The 17,903-nt window shown below is 44.4% G+C and overlaps 1 protein-coding gene across 1 annotated transcript in view; it reads left to right on the plus strand.

Annotated features, from left to right (window-relative positions):
• The window catches only part of LOC119454414 (MAM and LDL-receptor class A domain-containing protein 1-like), an 85,977-nt gene that overhangs the window by 58,181 nt on the left and 9,893 nt on the right, over positions 1-17,903 (plus strand). The window contains exons 15-21 of the mRNA XM_049666837.1: positions 586-702; positions 3,939-4,059; positions 5,835-5,978; positions 7,338-7,603; positions 10,947-11,049; positions 12,259-12,381; positions 12,493-12,755. Of these exons, the coding sequence (XP_049522794.1) occupies positions 586-702; positions 3,939-4,059; positions 5,835-5,978; positions 7,338-7,603; positions 10,947-11,049; positions 12,259-12,381; positions 12,493-12,755 (1,137 nt within the window). The remainder of the gene's footprint in view (positions 1-585; positions 703-3,938; positions 4,060-5,834; positions 5,979-7,337; positions 7,604-10,946; positions 11,050-12,258; positions 12,382-12,492; positions 12,756-17,903) is intronic.

A 17,903-nucleotide genomic window follows, 5' to 3' on the forward strand; every position in this document is an offset into this window, starting at 1 on the left:
GTCTTTGCTAAAAATATTTTGGCATCCGAAGGCGCAGAAGGTCATGGTGATGGAATATGCCGTGAAGCGACGTCGCACTTGCCGCAAAACTTAGTTCAAAGTTCAAATGCGTTCACAAACTATAACAACACGGAAGATCAACGGCGCCAACATGCGCTCCTCGACAGTCGGTAGACGCTTCTTAAGCGAAAATGGCGGTGGAGGGCGACTGTAAACAAACGAAGCCGGCGCGAGGGCCCACGTGCTGCCATTAGGCCAATGGCGACGCGGCGTCGACCTCGGCCATGGCGCGCGAGGAGGCGGGGGCATTTTTCAAAGCGTGTCGCTACTTTACGAAATTTGAGGAGCTTTACTTTGCAACGGTAGCAAGAAGAACTATCTATGGTTCCCCCCCCCCCCCCCCCCCCTCTTTCTCTTACCACCACTCGAGCACTATTGGTACGCCACTGTCCGAAAGGTGTGACAACTCGCTTATACAGCTTCGCTGTCCTTGATGTATCAATTGTCAGATTGGCATATATCTCGGAATGATTTTTATTTTACTCTGTTGTGTTTCTCGCATTTCTCTTGTGGTTTCTTATGCAGGTTCTTATAGAACGGGTAAACTTCCAAAGAATTGGCCAAGAGGTTGTCTGGGCTGCTCGCCCCAGCAACTCCAGTGAATGGCGTAGGGGGCAGCTGAAAATACCCCGAATGGGCAGGGTGCGTATTGATATGCGTATGATGTGCCTTCTGGTTCTTTTTTCTATATGCTTATGGCAGTGCTTCCCATGGAAGAATGTGTCTATTTAGATATCGCTTACTATTTGTGGTGCACAGCGGATAGAGTCATCGACACTCATTTAATGAAATAGAACACGACTGTTTGCCCGACAGCGTGCGAATTCTAATATACAGGGTGTTTCATTTTAGCTGCACCAAATGTTTAAAAATTGCCTGTGGCAGGTAGCACACTTATAATCCTTGATCTGAACTGCTCGATGAGGCGGCCGGTCAAAACGCATAATTGAATAAGTAACATAATTATGCTAATCACCTTTTTAATTAATTATTTCACGGAACATCTTTCAATTTACGAATTATAGCCGCTTAATTGGCAAGGCGTACTCACTTGGAACGAATTCTCAAGACTGAACCAGTTTCGAGATATTAATTTTAAGTGTGTGACGAAATGCATGAGTGTTTTGATTTCTCGTTGAAGCAATGACCACCTCATCGAGTTGTTTAGATCAAAGATTATAATTGTGCTATCTGCCGCAGGCAATTTTTAAAAATTTGGTGCAGCTAAAATGAAACACCCTGTAGATCATTACACATAGCAACTTGTCAAGCAACAAGTCCTTTTGGACATCAAAGAGCATAACTGAAAAAAAAAATAGGGCAGTACTCACCTATGATGACTTTCCAAGTATGCGAATACCATTCTTCTGAGATGAAAATACATTTATTGTGAACTGAATGAACCACACCCCCGAAGGCCGGGTGTGACTTCTGAGATATGGGACGCCCCGGTGTGTGCGAACACTGAAAATTAAACCCTACCTCCCTCCCCACGGGCCGTTCGTGGCGCTCTAAAGCACCAAAGCGTTCTATAGCGTCGGGCTGCTGTGCTTGAGGAACCCGTGTTACGCGGGTTTGATTCAGCCCTGAACGGAAGAAATATTAAAGGCCTTTTTTTTATTAAGAGCGACGTAAACGACGTTAGGCCGCTATTTTTCGACTACACTATCGTCGGGATCAGTCCACATATTTGGTTAGATAGCCGGAAGGAAAACTGGTCTGACAATGCCAATAATGCTATTGGCATTAATAGAGGCAAAACTGCTTTATCTAGTAATGTAGCCCTCCACTGTCACTATAGTGCAACTGTTCACCCTACCTTTCGCGAATGTGCGTTAAACAGGCCCCACCCGGATAAGCTAGCCAGCCAAATACTAGAACCTTTTGAAATTGAACAATGCAAAAGTTATTGTGTTATCAACCCTTCAGTGTGTCTCTCTGGAAAACAAATCAATTATCTTTGTGCAGCGTTGTAATAGGTGATAAGAAAGTATTGTCATTATTGCATAAAAAGCTCGATCTTGTAGTAAAGTATTCAGTTGCCAGTCAGCTCCATATATGTACAGTCGCGCATGTCTCTCTATGAGTCGCGTATGTCGGCGCCGCCACTCTGTCTTCGGGCCACTTCCATCACGGACATCGTGTTGAAGCTCATATTGAATGCGACTGTAGATGTGCGTCTGTCTTTGTCACGTTTTCCTGAGCTATACGATTGCGATTATGCACGAACTAGCCCGACAGTCTATTCTTGTGAACTTTGCAAGAGCACTTTGTCTACGTCAGCCACAGCGGACTCGGATTATAAGAAGGAAGTTTCCAGACGAATAAAAATAAATTGGAGTGTATATGGCAGACATACCGGCAGCTTATTGCTGTCCTTGAAAAGAGGAGTTTACAATCGTTGCATTTTACACGTACTAAAGCGCAAGGCGAAAACGTGGAAGATGACAAAGAAGCTTGAGAAGGAGGCAAAGAACCGCGCAACGAGCTATAGGAAACGAAAAATGTTAGCTGTAACATTAAGAGACAGAAAGACGGTGGTACGGATTAGAGAGCGGACGGCTGTAGCTTATATTTTAGTTGAGATTAAGATGAGTAAGTGTGGTTGGGCAGGCCATATGCAATCCGTAGAACAGATAACCGATGACCTATTAGAGTTACAGTATAGGTGCGAAGGGAAGGAAAAAGCAAGTATGGCTTTTTGGGCTAGTTGGTTATATACATCAGAGGTGGTCATAGCGCTAGAAGACACGGACAAGAACGAGAGAACAGGACGAGCGCTATGATCCTTCAGTGTGTCTCTCTGGAAAACAAATCAATAATCTTTGCGCAGCGTTATAATAGGTGATAAGAAAGTATTGTCATTATTGCATAAAAAGGTCGATCTTGTAGTAAAGTATCGCGCGCTCGTCTTTAGCGCTCGTCCTGTTCTCTCGTTCTTGTCTGTGTCTTCTAGCGCTATGACCACCTCTAAGGGAAAAGCAGTCGAGGACGGTATAGTATTAGGTGGTGCGATGAGGTTTCGAAATTCGCAGGGACATAATAGTCAGCTGGCACAAAAGAAGAATGATTGGAGATTACTGCAGCAAGGAAAGGCCTTTGTCCTGCAGCTGGCCTTCGTCCTGCAGCTGGTGCAACCTCGCGAACCAGCTGATCACGTTAACTTGAGGCACCGCGATGGGAAAGCTAAGACAGGAGGAGGAGTCTCCTGAAGAGGTCGGTGGGCAACCATTAATATTCGAAATGCCCTATCGTTCATGGTGTGAGTTTCGAAAGAATGAAAGATGGTAACGAAGGGTTAGAGAGAAGGACAAACACGAGCGCTGACTACCAAATTGATTTATTGGCCAGGAACACCCCCCCCCCCCCCCCCCCCCCACACACACACACACACACCCGCCGTGGTTGCTCTGTGGCTATGGTGTTGGGCTGCTGAGCACAAGGTCGCGGGATCGAATCCCGGCCACGGTGGCCGCATTTCGAGGGGGGCGAAATGCGAAAACACCCGTGTACTTAGATTTAGGTGTACGTTAAAGAACCCCAGGTGGTCCAAATTTCCGGAGTCCCCCACTACGGCGGGCCTCATAATCAGATTGTGGTTTTGGCACGTAATACCCCATAATATTTTTAACGAATTCTCAGGATGACACCAGTTTCGACATATTAATTCCCGAATTTTGTGGAGAAATGCATCGGCGTTCCAGTTACTTTTGTGCTTCAATGCATAAAGCGACGTTTTGTTAAGCAAGTGACTGGAACGCCAATACGAACGCCAAAACCGACAAGCGCCAGCAGTTGAGTGACTATAGGGGGAATATAGAGCTTCGGTTATGTATTGGGCAGTTAGTGGTGATTGAAATTTGACACTATCCGCACAGGTCATCTTCGAAGGAGTAGTCGCAAACAGGAAAGAAAGCTACGCCGCCATCGATGACATCAGCATTGACGTGAACAGCAACTGCCGCACTATTCCACAAGATGCGGTCTCCGGAAAACAAGGTGAGGCATGCTTGGGTTGTATTGTTTCGTAAGAATGTTAGTATTTATTTTTTTATGTTTGGTTCGGCTCGAAAACTGTCGAGCCCTTTGAAGCACTCTCCGTCTTTAATTTTTGTGACGTGTTTTAATGTTATGGAGCAATCTAAACGGAAAATAATTGGCAAATATCTCTAATGGAATAATTTGGCACATGCGCTTTATTTTTAGCACATAAAACTAGGGTGTGCAACCGAAAAATGTGAGGGGTTTGGCTCGGGTTCTACGTGCTCAGATTTGGTTTTGATTCAGTTCCTATTAGGAAAAATGTTTGATTGTTCCTGAACCAGTTCGTCTCTTGTTCCGGCGCACTGTACTTCATACACGCCTTTCTCGCTTTTTGCAGGCGTAACGTAGCATACAGGCTAATGGCTTGCCAGCATGAGCAAGTTAATGTCAGGAATAGGCATAGCTAGACTCACTGGCACGTGGCAGACAGCACACATATTGTCTTCAGAACTTGTTTCTCGAAACCGGCACTTAACTCTATTTTTGAGAAATTAGTACTAATTCAGGGCCCTTCCCCTGTCGAGGAAGTGCATTGAATACTAAAGTGCATTCATGAGATTACGGAATAACTAACTGCTATGTATGGCCGCTGATGTTTTGCATTCACTTTACTGCCTACTGTTAGCGAACTATAGCTATGTAAACAACAACAACAACAACAACAACAACAACAACAACAACAACAACAACAACAACAACAACAACAACAACAACAACAACAACAACAACAACAACAACAACAACAACAACAACAACAACAACAACAACAACAACAACAACAACAACAACAAGAACAACAAGAACAACAAGAACAACAAGAACAACAAGAACAACAACAACAACAACAACAACAACAACAAAAACAACAGGCAAAGAGGCACAACATTTCTTCTCGCTAGTTGCAAAATCGAAATTATAGTCTATATAATAAAGCATGATCCACACTGAGCGTTGCGTCTACACATCTGGACACATGCAGCGCGACATATACGGAGCATTGCGTATGCGCCTGTACGTTAAAAAGTACAGGTGGTCAAAATTGATCTGTAGGCACCATTTCATCGTCGCCCATAACCCCTGATTTCCTAAGCCGGAGACACAACTTTCAAAGATTTCGAATTTGTCACAAAAATAAGTCAATTAATTAGCTTCGGCGTGACTTCGAGGCGCTCTGCTTTATAGACTGTAATTACCTGACGTGCATTTGGAGAGGTACAGTCATGTGTAAAGTAAACGGGCCCCTGCAAGCTCGTGTCAAATTGCATCATCGCGACACCAAGCGCCAAGACACTCGGGCTTCGCCTGGCGTTGAGACCCGCGCACCATGCATGTCCACCTGCATCACTGTTCGCTTCACGCTTGGCAAACACACGCTAACGTCGAGTGAACTACTCAGCGTCTGACTGCTGCGTCTTTTCTGTAAATGATTGAGCACTGACGTGAACATTTCGCAATAAAATTCTTAGAAAGACAGCATGCCTTACAGTGATTTCCCAGCTCTGCGCTAGCAGCGGGTTAAGTGAATGGCTATGCCAGAGAGGATAACGGGACGGACTTGCTTACTGCGTGGGTCTTGGCGCACAGTTCGGAACGCGCCTCGCAAGAATCAGTTTATTTTGCTCATAGCTGTAGTACGTCCACTCAGCACCCTGAGTCTCTACTTGTGCGTGCAAAAAAGTGCCGATTGCGTTTATGAAAGTTAGCTCCACAGACATACTTGCATCACACAGCATATGTACTTCTGGACTGCTCCTGGAATGCGCCTCGATTGTGCCAGTGGGGGAACGTGTCGACCATCGATGCCTTGAAGAACTCTCGATCCTCGCCTCCCAAGTACATGCTTGCGCCGACCTCTGGTACAGGAAGCCAACAAGGTAAGGGTTATTTTACTTGACCCACCGTCGTACCTATTTGGCCCGAGATCGACCTACATGTTAGATGCCACACTAATTCAGTAACCGAATCGGCGGTACACGGAAATGTACGCGGCGGCGCTTCGCTCCGAGCGATTTGGGCCGGTTTTCTGGTAATAAACGTGCTGATTGCACTCGATTTGCATAGGGTTGTCCAACCTCGCTTCGGCCACTACTCGCGCGTTGCAGGCGTGGATATACTCGTAGTCCGGCATTTACAGCCTGCCATGCAGCGGCCGGCTAAGTCAGATACGTCAGGCCGGCGACGTCAGGATCGCCGAAAATTTGACCCCGTAGCAGCGCGTCGATCAGCTATTTCCGCTGCGCATGCGCACAAGTGCGTTGAGAGCGAGCGCTTTTTTGTTTGGCGAAGGCGCAAACTAAGCAAGCCGGAACTCTAGGCCAGCATGCTGCCGGCCTGCCAAGCTAACGCACGATGCTGTCTGGTTGCTTTGGACTAGCGGCCCTGGCGTGATATAGGACATGTTCTATTCCTGCGCCAACCGCGCCAAAGCGCGCCCAACTCCGCCGGTCACACTGACTGCGCCCGACGCTATAAACTATCTAGACTGTAGAGCCGTACTATATTCGCGCCTTATTGAACGCGATTGTACGCACCGAGGCAAACAGTTGCTAGACCAGTGCATTCACGTCACGCAGTGACCACTTCATTTCTTTTAACGACATGAAATGCTTTACGCGAAGTGCTTAAAGCGCTCAGCAAAAACAAAATTAATATGTGTGTACGACGACCACGCAGGGCGCGTTCGACACGGACACCCACTAAAAACCTTTCAGCGCAAATACAGAGCAAATCCCAGTGCCTGCATTCATCGTTAAAAGAGGCACACAAGTGCTTGATGCATTCAAAAGTGTTTCAGGCCACCTTTTGCGGTAAAAGCTGTTATGAGCGTATTGTTAGTTTCCCATGCTGCCTATGTAGGAAAGTTTCAGAGGGACAGTTCATGTCCTATAAGTTATAGATTTATAATGAAAATGTATTGAATGCATGTAACATTACTCAAACTATGTGCTCTAGCGATGGGTGGCAGCAAAATCACCGTGAAATCTAATTTTAAAGCTTCAGAAGTAACACAGATCCTCTCTGAGACATTGTATCCCACATGTAAATACTGTAGTTCAGTTACGAATGAATTAGGAAAGATAAATTACGCACTACAGAGCAATCTATACGTATAGCTGTGGTCGGAAACGAGTTACATTGGCATAGTTTTTATCGCGTTTACTGCCGCCTACAATTCGCTTTTATTATGCCTCAGCCAAATTGGAGCGATAAATAATTTTTTTCCGTCAATGCAGGTTCGTTCATGTACACGACATGCGATGATCCGAGCTTCAAAATGAAGACCTCTCTCCTGCAGTCTACTTTGCTCATCCCTGGAGAGAAATCTGTTTGCTTACGTTTCAACGTACACATGTTTTCCGCAATCGGCTGGCAGATGAATCTGAGCCAAATTACACGGACAAAAAAGGACGTGCTCTTCTCGAGCGATGGCCAAACAACTGCGGACCGTTGGTATACAGTTGCGCGAACTGTGTCCCTAAATGTACAATCAAATTCGAAGGTAAGCATGACTGAATATGGCACCATAAATGGGAAAAGTCTGGAGTACGGTGTTCCGCCCCGGTGCGATAGTGTTATGAGCGGAAGCGGGGACTTGATTCACTTTAACGTTTGTACGCAAGAACGGATCGTGTGGACTGGCGCCAGCCAATCATGGCAATCAGCGGGTTAGAAGTTGAAACAACGATCAATGTCAAATAATTCCGAGGAGAAAAAAATGCAAGTTTTCATAGTGTATTTACATGCTTGCAAAGGGGGAAAAGCTTGTCTAAGTTGGAAGCCGTTCCTTTTGACACCATGCTTAGCGCGTTGGAAAAAAATTCCAATTGCGCCTATAATGCGAAGCAGCAACACGATAACGGGCGCAATAATGTACGGAGTAAGTCTTGCACTGTTTCGTCCGGTATAGGTTGGAGTATAGATTCGCAAATACGGACGAGCAATTTACTTTTGAGAAGTGGAGCCCTCCGGCTGGGAGAGGTGGTGAAAACATGACTTCTTGCTTCTCTTTCTACCGTGCCTTTCGCTTCTTACCACTCGCTTCTGTTAAAATCTTTTACCTAGTGGTTTGTATATCAGCCGCAGAGCGTGGCGTCAGCCAACCAAAGCACGTGAGTCAATCATTGCTCTCCAGGTGCATTATTATTTTCTGCTGTCGCATCGGTAAAGAGTCGATATTATGCACAGTAACTTTTACAGGCTTCTCGACCTATCGATTGGTGCAAACCTTCGCAGCTGCGCGCCGAGTAATCTGTCCATCAGAAGAAGAAGAAAATGTAATTCATTGCGGAGGTGACGCTAACCGGTGGTGAAGTGGAGAGACACTGCTATTTCTTCTTCCTCTTTCCTAAAGGAGTATGCTGTTAGCTGCCGGTGGATCTAGCTTTGCGAGACTTGTCTGCAATTGCTTCGCCCTAGCGCCTCCTTTCAGGAACGTCAAAGAAAGGCAAAAGCTATATAGGAATGTCGGTTAGCGCGTAACCATTTAGAAGTGGAATGCGGAAAGGGTGAACGAGACGATGCGCACAGCTAGACGGAACAGGACCCAAGCCCGCAACTTATGGGCCATCCAGCGCACAATGCCGCGCCGGCCCTCCCACTTCCCCGATGCAACGCCCTGGAATGACTCTGCTAAACGTTGCCTATGACAGGCTTCAGTACAGACCACTTATGAACTTGAGCAGGAGTCGCGACATCTCCCTCTTGAATGTCCAGTGTCCTCGCGGAAACACCATGTTACCCCCACAAGCGTCTGGAACGCCTCAATGCTGGAGTGCTTGAACTAAAGATTTGCGCTCGGTAGCAAGCTGAGGACACTCCACCAATTAGTGTTCAGCATCACCATCCATGAATCTGACAGAGGTCACATAGAACGGCGGCGTGCCGATTGAGTCCGATCTTGTGTAGTCATGCCGGTGTACGCGCTGATCCTGTGCAGAGACGATGTAACAAGGAGGCCTCTGGCCTGCTCAATTCCCTTTGTCACAGCGACTGGTATAATGAAGAACGTATAGACTAAAAAGATAGAGAGATAGAGAGAGACGAGAAGGAAAGGCAGGTAGGTTAACCAAGGTCTCGCCCGTTTGGCTACCCTACACCTGGGGAAGGGGCAAGAAAGATAAGAAGAAGGAGAGACTGAAAATGACTGGCGACCGGTCTGGAAAAATGCACACAAAGTTCGTTGTGCATTCTCATAGAGTTGCGCAGCCTCTGATTTATTATAAAGTTTCAATTGGCTTACCTCGCATGTAGGAATAGCGTGCAATCAGGTGGCGGATAGATTTGCTCGTGATGCTTTAAATTCAGCCAACAAGGAAGGCTCCTAGAGACATACCCTGTCTTTCGCATTTTATCGCTGACTTCTTATGTGTTTAATTCACCTCGGGGCCAGCTTATATGCACAGCTGCAAAGCGTAGTGACATCCACTCATAGCAAATAGCGGCACGACCACACTCTCCTGGCGCCTTATTCTTCGCTGCTCTAGTATCGGCAGAGTGGATGAGAGGTGAAACCTCCAACTGCCGTTATGTGGGATCAGAGTACGAATCCACTAGGGGCTCACTGTGCATTTTTTCTTTATTTCTTTATAAACTTCGCGAAAACCACTTTGGGATTCCTGCAACAGTAACCGCCAGACATCCCAACTGCATGCACCGTGACGTGCATGCGCACTTGACGCATGACACTGGCGGTAACGATAGCGGTAGAGAGGAAGCGGTGTGCTTCAGTGATATATATAAATTCCGCGAGGGCGAAGGAAATATTGATGCTTAATGAGGGCGTAATAAACAAAAAGAAAAACATGTGATCAACAGAAAAGGTACTTGTGGCTTTCCTGTGTGGCGTGCAGCTATTTGGTGGCCGAAAATTTAATAATAGAAATGGGGGAACACAGGTCGTAGTAGATAGAATGAAAAACAAATGCCGTTCTGAAGTGCACCTAGGCGCGATTTTTATTTATGTTGCTTCTCTTTTAACTATCATGGTCCTTTAGTTTCAGTACTTTCCCGCGAAGCACAAACATTTTCTGATTCATTGCCGTAATCTGTGAATAAAATATTATAGGCGATAGGTGTGAGTGTTTTATTTTGTGCTGTCAACGGTTACTCTAGCGGCACTTAGTTTGCGGCAACACTGCCTCATTATTGTCCCTAACGAACATTGATATCATTATAAGCGTTCATAGAATGCATGCACAGCGCGCGCAGCGTCACGAGGCATTAAATCCTGTTAGAGCTCTCCCTACTACCGCACCACTTGCGGTTTCGTTTTCTCTTTCCTCTGGCTTTTCGCCGTTGCGTTTTTCTGTCGTTGTCCCTTGTGATTTAATATTACTGCGTTAGTAAAAAAAATGTAATTGCTTAGAATCCTAATTCGCAAGATTTTTTACTGCACTCTTAAATAATATGCGTGATACACAAGCTCCTGCTGCCCGTATGCCGTATATAATAATTCGTATAGTGAGTGTCCTACTCGTGCCTCAGGCGAATGGTCAAAATTCTGGCGTCAAAGGTTTCACAGTGTGTTCACAAAACGCCACATGACCATGTTTTTCTGCACATAACGACACCGCAATCGCTGTGACTGGACTGTGTATAACAAGTAATCACCTGTAATGATAAATGTCTGTTGCATACTTCGAGAAAAATGGATATTGCATGAGATGCATGTTTTCTACGGCTGCTACTCATGACGCCGTTGATAACGACACACGCTCCTTTACCTGGATGCTTGCTGCATACAGAATTAAAAAAAAAAAATACGCCAATTCTGTCACATTCAAAATGAGTAAAACTCGGTGGAAGAATGAGATGTCTCAACTTTCTTTTTTTTATTTAACCAGTTACAGTTCAGCTTTAGCAACACGAGATGTCAATCTGGAGGTGTGGCTCTGGGTGACATTCACGCTACTCCTGGAAATTGCGGCAGCACTGACGACGGCAGAGGTTTGTTGCTTTTTGTTTAGACATTGTCCTCGTGAAAAACGACAACAAAAGTGAAAAATTAAAATACCAGAGATCAGTTCGAACTGGCTGGGATGTCAAAATGATAACATTCGAAAGATCGAGGAAGTAGCAAAAAACGTGGGCAAGAAGGGAGTCTTGGCATTATTAGGAACAACATGCGAGCAGTCGAAGGCAAGCAGAGAAACGCCATCAGAGATTTCTATGATATAATAAAAGCAGCAGAAAAATTCTATACTATAATGCACAGCCCCCCCCCCCCCCTCCCCCTTCCCCCGAACAGCTGTGTAGCCACGTTGTTGCAAAAAAAAAAAATGGAAGTTTTGGTATGTAACAACTACGAGGATGAAGATAGAAGGGATTGGCAAGATATGTCCAGACAGAGCAAAATCGTCAGGTGAAGGATGGGTATGTTGTATGCTAAAAGCTTGAGACCCTTTATAAGACATGTCTCATGACTTCAAGCGTACCCGACACTTGGAAGAATGCGAACAGAATACTAATCCATAAATATTTGTGCAGCTAGAACAAGCCAATTATGAAGTAGTTAATTAAATGCTATACAGCTATGTGCGATGATGGTGCGAGTTGAATGATGCAACGAAGCACGACATGGTACATGAAAGGACGTCTAATTTTAGGGCACTGGGAGTGATTATAGCTGGCCTGGCGCTTGTGCCGAGGTCCAGTGGTGTGGATCGTTTTCATGAAATTATCAGTTGTAAGATAACGCTCGGGGATCTCGTACGTTTACAGTCTTGTGTGTATCGCGCTAGTTTAATTGCTTAACCCATGCAAAGCTTTTCGATCTCAGCTGGTGGCTGGCCTTATTTGATGGAGTTTTGGAGTGACGATTAAAATATCATTTGACTACAAATGAGAAATAGAACACGCTGCTCATACCCATTCTCGAAACATATCTTGATTAAACCTACTCCTAAAATGTTGTAAAATAATTACAACTTGTGGCAATGTGGGTCATCTTTGCTCTAACATTTCAAGCAGCATGCCAGGCTCTGGGCCAGGCTAACGTCTTTAGTTTATATATAAGATTCATGTTTCTATGTTTGTCTATGCATATGTCTCCCTTCATTTATTTCACCTGCTGACTTAACTATTTCATTTATTCGCCTCTATTATTGCGACAACGTGCTACGTCTAGTCACGATCAATTCGTCGTGCTTTTCATAGGCTTGTGCGACTTCGAAACCGGCACGTGCAATTGGGAAGCTAAAGGTGCTTGGAAACGTGTGCCCTTGTCATCTGATAAACGCTTGTCGAAGGCCAGGATGCAGTCTGGACCTCTGTTTTCCGGTGAGGAGATACTTTTCGGTTCGAAAGCGCAGAAACTATGGTTTAGCGCTATAGCAGGCATATGCACTTAAGAATGAGCTTTGACCACACCCCTCATTTTTGTGTTCGCAGGCTTCTGCCTGCTGCTGAGTTCCTCGCAGAACCAACCCATCAGAGCGTCTCTCAATAGCCCTTTGTGGTCAACGTTCAACCGCCCTCGTTTGCTGGAGCTCTGGTACATAGTGGATGAACCACGGTCAGTCAACTTGTCAGTGGAGCTTCAATCCTCATTAAGTACAACTATAGCTGTCATTTGGCGACTTCCGACCACGGCCCCGGCCCGTACGTGGAATTTGGCACGTGTTGAAATCTCTCCACAGGAAGTTCACTTCAAGGTATGCATCAACTAGAAAGTTCTCTTGAAACCAGGAGCCCTTTTTAAGTTAACGCATACTAATACGAGCACATAGAGAGAAGAGAGGCGTCGGCGGGGAAGTTCGAAAAGCGATAGCAGTGATGACCAACCATGTTAATATTATGCCAGCTGGATTGAACCTCATATTACATTTTCTGCCAAGAGGAGATGACACGGATGCATGTATATATGCTATTTGCAATGTAGCATGCCGTTCAATTCATTTGAACAAGTGCATAAAAATTTGCAAGTGGCACAAAGCTCAGTCGCACTTTTGCACCTGATATATGTGAACTGGCGTACGCCGTTGCTTGACAAACTCAAGCGATTAGTGACCTAATGAAAGAAATTTATATAAGCCCATTAACATTTCCTTTAAAACATGCCAATAAAAATTGCTATTTAATCCTGGAGTTTTTATGTTATGCATGTACATTTCAGGCGGAAGCGCACTATTTTCTGAGGCCATTACATCGTGCAACGTTAATGTAACACGTTTCTGACAGCGGTATTTTTTAAGGATTATTAGGGTGAGTTTGAAAATAAAGGAATCATGTGTAGGGTGTACTTTTTGGACAGGTGCAATATTATTTCACAACTTCAAGGCGTTAACAATAAGGCAATCGAAGAAATGTAAGAATTACAAAAAGACATTCAAATCCAACGCACATGTTCGAATCTATATGAAGTGAAACTTTCGTGAGGCGGGTGTCTTTTTTGTCATCTTGAAGTTTGAAGTAAAGTTTTAATGCGACTAGCATTTCTTTTCAAGCAAAAGGGGGAAACGACACAAAAGGCTTTGCGCCTGACTGGGCCTCGGTTACCCGTGCCTAGTTGGCACAGTGCACAAACTTCTACATCAGGCACTGTATATACGTCAAATTTATCAATACAGCAAACAAATAAAGCAGTGGTATCATTGTGATTCAAACACACGAGAAAAACTAATCATTGAATAACGCTATCAATATACAAATCATTAACGCAGTATGCGCAACATTTCTGAATACAGGGAACAAAAAAATTATACTTGCTGTATGCACTGATACAAGCAACAACTAATGGTTGAGAACGCTTCATACACACACAAAATAAATGTAGTATCATATATTATTACAACTAAATCAAGTAATTGCTGGCAAAATATTTGTGGCATATACTGAAGACGCTGAATGAAAGCATTACCTGATGTTTTTCGGAGGTTTTCTACATTCTCTTTAGCAAAGAACGGTTTAATGACCTTCTTAAAACGTGTTGTGGACAAATCATATTCATGAAACTGATAGCGGGCAATGGTTGTAGGGACTTGATAATTTATTCTGTGTTCATCGTAATTAGTACGCATTGTGTCGATTCCCTTACGTTTCTGCCGGAAAACATATTTGCTGGATGTATTATCTGCGGTAGTGGAATATAAACATTTTTATGGATATGTTTGGACAAACAAGAAATCGTATATGATTTGCTTTTAGTGTATGGTGTTTTTGAAAAAAAAGTGGTCCCGTGGGAAAAGGCTCAGCGTATTTTTTCGATTCAGTATTTTAAATTATTTATTCTTTTACTGACAGCCGTGCTTGCTCGGTCGACCTTTTTTTCCCAAATCTATATTGCGAGGGAGTAATAATGTTGTACTTTGGAAAAAGTTCTATCCGGATATTAATGACACCTTGGAATACCTTTGAGAGTACCGCTAGAATAGAAATTCGTTGGTAACTTATTGATTTGTTTTTGTCACCGGCCTTAAATATAGGACATTCGCGTGTTACCCTTAGTTCACTAGTTTCTAGCATAAGGTTGGAAATGCAGCATAGTATCTCACTTATAGAGGCAGGTTTTAGAGGAATAGCTTGAATACTTTCATGCCCAGGGGAACATAGTTTTGCAACTTAAAAAATGGTTATTTCATTGGAAGTAGTTGGAATAAGTACTATTGAATTTTGTGAAGTAGAAACTAGGTCATTGACATTGTGAGTCGCTGTTATACTATTTCCAGCCGCAGTAGAACCTCCAACACTAATGAAAAACTCGTTCAGTTTCGCGGCTACGTCAGCGCCAGTCAATTTTCCATCAGTTTTTTCAACTGCAAATATTTGATCGCTGTGAAGTGCATTCGTTATGTTATGGATTTCGCGCGATACTTTGTCACTTTGCATTTTGGAGAAACGTTGCACAAGTGGTTTTAGCGATTTTTAAGTCGTACTTTTGTTTATTTATATATTTCTTAAGTTCGTAAAAAAGTTTTCTATTTTGCGTTTGTACAAATTGGTTGCCTACACATGATTCGCTTTTGAATTTTTTTCATGTAGATCCTTGATCATCCAAGGGTTCCTGATTTTTTTTCACATCTCATTCCTGTAAGAGGGAAACGTAATGTTATATATAAGATTCAAGAAATTGCTTAATAAATATCGAATATGCTAATTTGCATCAGATGACCGATGTACCTTATCCCAACATTGTCTCGAGCATTTTGGATCTGTAAATCCTATTTGTATTTATTTCTCGGTACATGCATGCAACACCGTTGCGTATGCGCGAATTTGGGATGCAGGGAGAAAACAAAACACAGGTAGGTGGAGGCTAATGTTACAGGAACGGTACACGGGACATATATCTATTTAGCATTGCATTTGTAATAAAAACGTCTAATAAACTAGTGGGGCCAGCAGTAACTCGTGTTGGTAAGGTTATGCAATTCCAACAAACAAATGAAGCAATTATATTATTAAATCCCGCTGTGTGTGATACATTTACCAGTAAGTTTAGTTGATCTCACCCATTAAAAGAAAAGACCAGTGGATGTAAGGTAAGCTTATAAATTTTCCAGATGCTGAAAGGCATTACGTATGTTGCCTTTTGGAGCTTTTTAAACTGCGACAACAAATATGTTTTTTTGAGATATAGTAAGGCACTCCATATCAGTATTTGTAACTAAGAATTCCTCTATAATGGAATAATTGTAGCAACAGTTTATGTACACAGCTAGGCCGCCACCTCGTGCACAGGGTCTTAAGAAACCGTTGCATACGTAATTACTAAAATGAGGATAGTGATCATGCGTTGTTAGTAATGTTTCTGAGAACACTATGAAGCCGAATTGCCTTTTTAAAGACGCGAAGAACAGGTCCAATTGGTCACCATTCTTCTTAATGCTGCGAGAGTTTATGTGTATGACACTGAGACGTTTTTGGCGCAGACAAAACTTAGTATTAAATCCACTGACGCCATAGTCCCGGCAATATAGTGCGGAATACATCGTAGTAAGGTGAGGGTAACACTCAGGCAAAAAACCGCGGGTTACTTCATCATTTTTTTTTCAGATCGAAGTGATCAGTGATCGTCACAGCTTCACTCTGCTCATTTTGGCGCACCAATATTTTGCGCCTTTAGTCCAGAGATACCTCGAAAACGAACTTTCTTACGCGCGATGGTGGTAAAAAGAAGCCGCTTGTCAAGAAGCCGATTGCAACGTGTAATCTCATCCAATGTTTCTGTTTATGCACTACACCGTTCACAATGTAGCCGAAATGCAAACAGCAGGTCATGCGAGAGCACACCGTGAGGCGTCAACGCAGTGACGTCCCGAGGTCAAAGGCGATGTTTTATGTTTGTCGGAAAAAAACATTAAATTATGGGGTTTTACGTGCCAAAACCTGATTATGAGGTACGCCGTAGTGAGGGACTCCGGAAATTTGGTCCACCTGGCGTTCTTTAACGTGTACCTAAATTCTAAGTACATGGGTGTTTTCGCATTTCGCCCCCATCGAAATGGGGCCGTCGTGGCCGGAATTCGATCCCGCGACCTCGTGCTCAGCAGCCTAAGCCCTAAGCAACTACGGCGGGTATGTTTGTCGGAAGAATAGTGAGGAGAGGTGTGTGCAGAGAGAAGTACAGCGCGAAAGAGAGTGGCAAGGCTGACTATTATTCACCCGTTTAATTTATTCCTGCATCTGTCACCTAATGAAACTTGGCTCGTGCGCACGTGCTCTTGCGTGCACGTGCTACACGACGTGACGCATGCGCCAATCGTCTGAAACAGGTAGTGGTGGGTTATATTGACACACCATTTTATCGCTAAAGTTGTTATTACCTTGTCTTACATTCTTGACTCCCTCGGAATTTTGAGAATGACAGCCCACGAACAAATGTCATGAAACAAAACACCGACAGCTCGTGGCTTTTATGTTAAATTTCTCAGACTTAAATATGAAAGTGCGAAACAATAACGAAAAACCCGAAAAGGATGTAATATGTTTGGCACCGGTTGTACTATCGTGAGCAATATGAGCTCGAACACGGGAGCGCGTGGAAAATAGCCTCAAAACCTAGATAGCGTCATATGTGGATGGCGCTGCCGAAACCGGAGGGGAAAGGAGGGGCGCTCTTCCGCTAACTGTTGGCACTCCCGCTTCACTAGCGTACAAAAAAAAAAAAAAGATAAAAGTGACGTATCCGAACGTTCAGCCAACACCGCCTAGATTTAATACAAGCATGACCTGTGCATTATGGCAGTCTACGTCAAAGCCGATATCTCAGCAGCTGCATAGCCTGATGGGTCATTTGATGTAGCTGTGCGCGTTGATGTGAATTGATATCACCGTTAGTGGCCAGTGACATGCTACAAGCTACCGTTTTGCAGCAATGATATCGAGGCGGGAGGGTGAACAGCCAGCGGAAGCGCGGCGCCCTTTCCAATTTGTTTCCAAAAGCGGCCGCTGCAAATTGGCCGATGTAGGGTTCGAGGCTATCTTCCACGCGCTCGCGTGTTCGAGCTCATATTGCTCACGATAGTACACTACCGCCGGAATCGGCCCACGCAAGAGGCCGCGTTTCTACCAATCACAGAGTGGCGCGCGCCGCAACACCATCCAGATGGCGCTCGCCTCCACGCATCCACGGCAGCAGTGGCGTCCGCCGTGCTAGGGAAAGCAAAAAAAGAGAGAGAAAAAAAAGCTCGCCTTTGTGCATAGCGTTCGCCGCCAGCGTTTACCGGTAAACATTACAGTTACATAAGCTGCATTTGCCGGGAAGCGCGAGAAGCAGTCAGGGATCTTTGAATGTTATCACGTTCCACTCTTAAAGGCGAAGCTTAAGCGTCCTCCAAGCTTTTGTATTGTGTAGTTTATGC

This window comes from Dermacentor silvarum, chromosome 1 (genome assembly GCF_013339745.2).
Source record: "Dermacentor silvarum isolate Dsil-2018 chromosome 1, BIME_Dsil_1.4, whole genome shotgun sequence".
NCBI classification, from domain to species: domain Eukaryota; kingdom Metazoa; phylum Arthropoda; class Arachnida; order Ixodida; family Ixodidae; genus Dermacentor; species Dermacentor silvarum.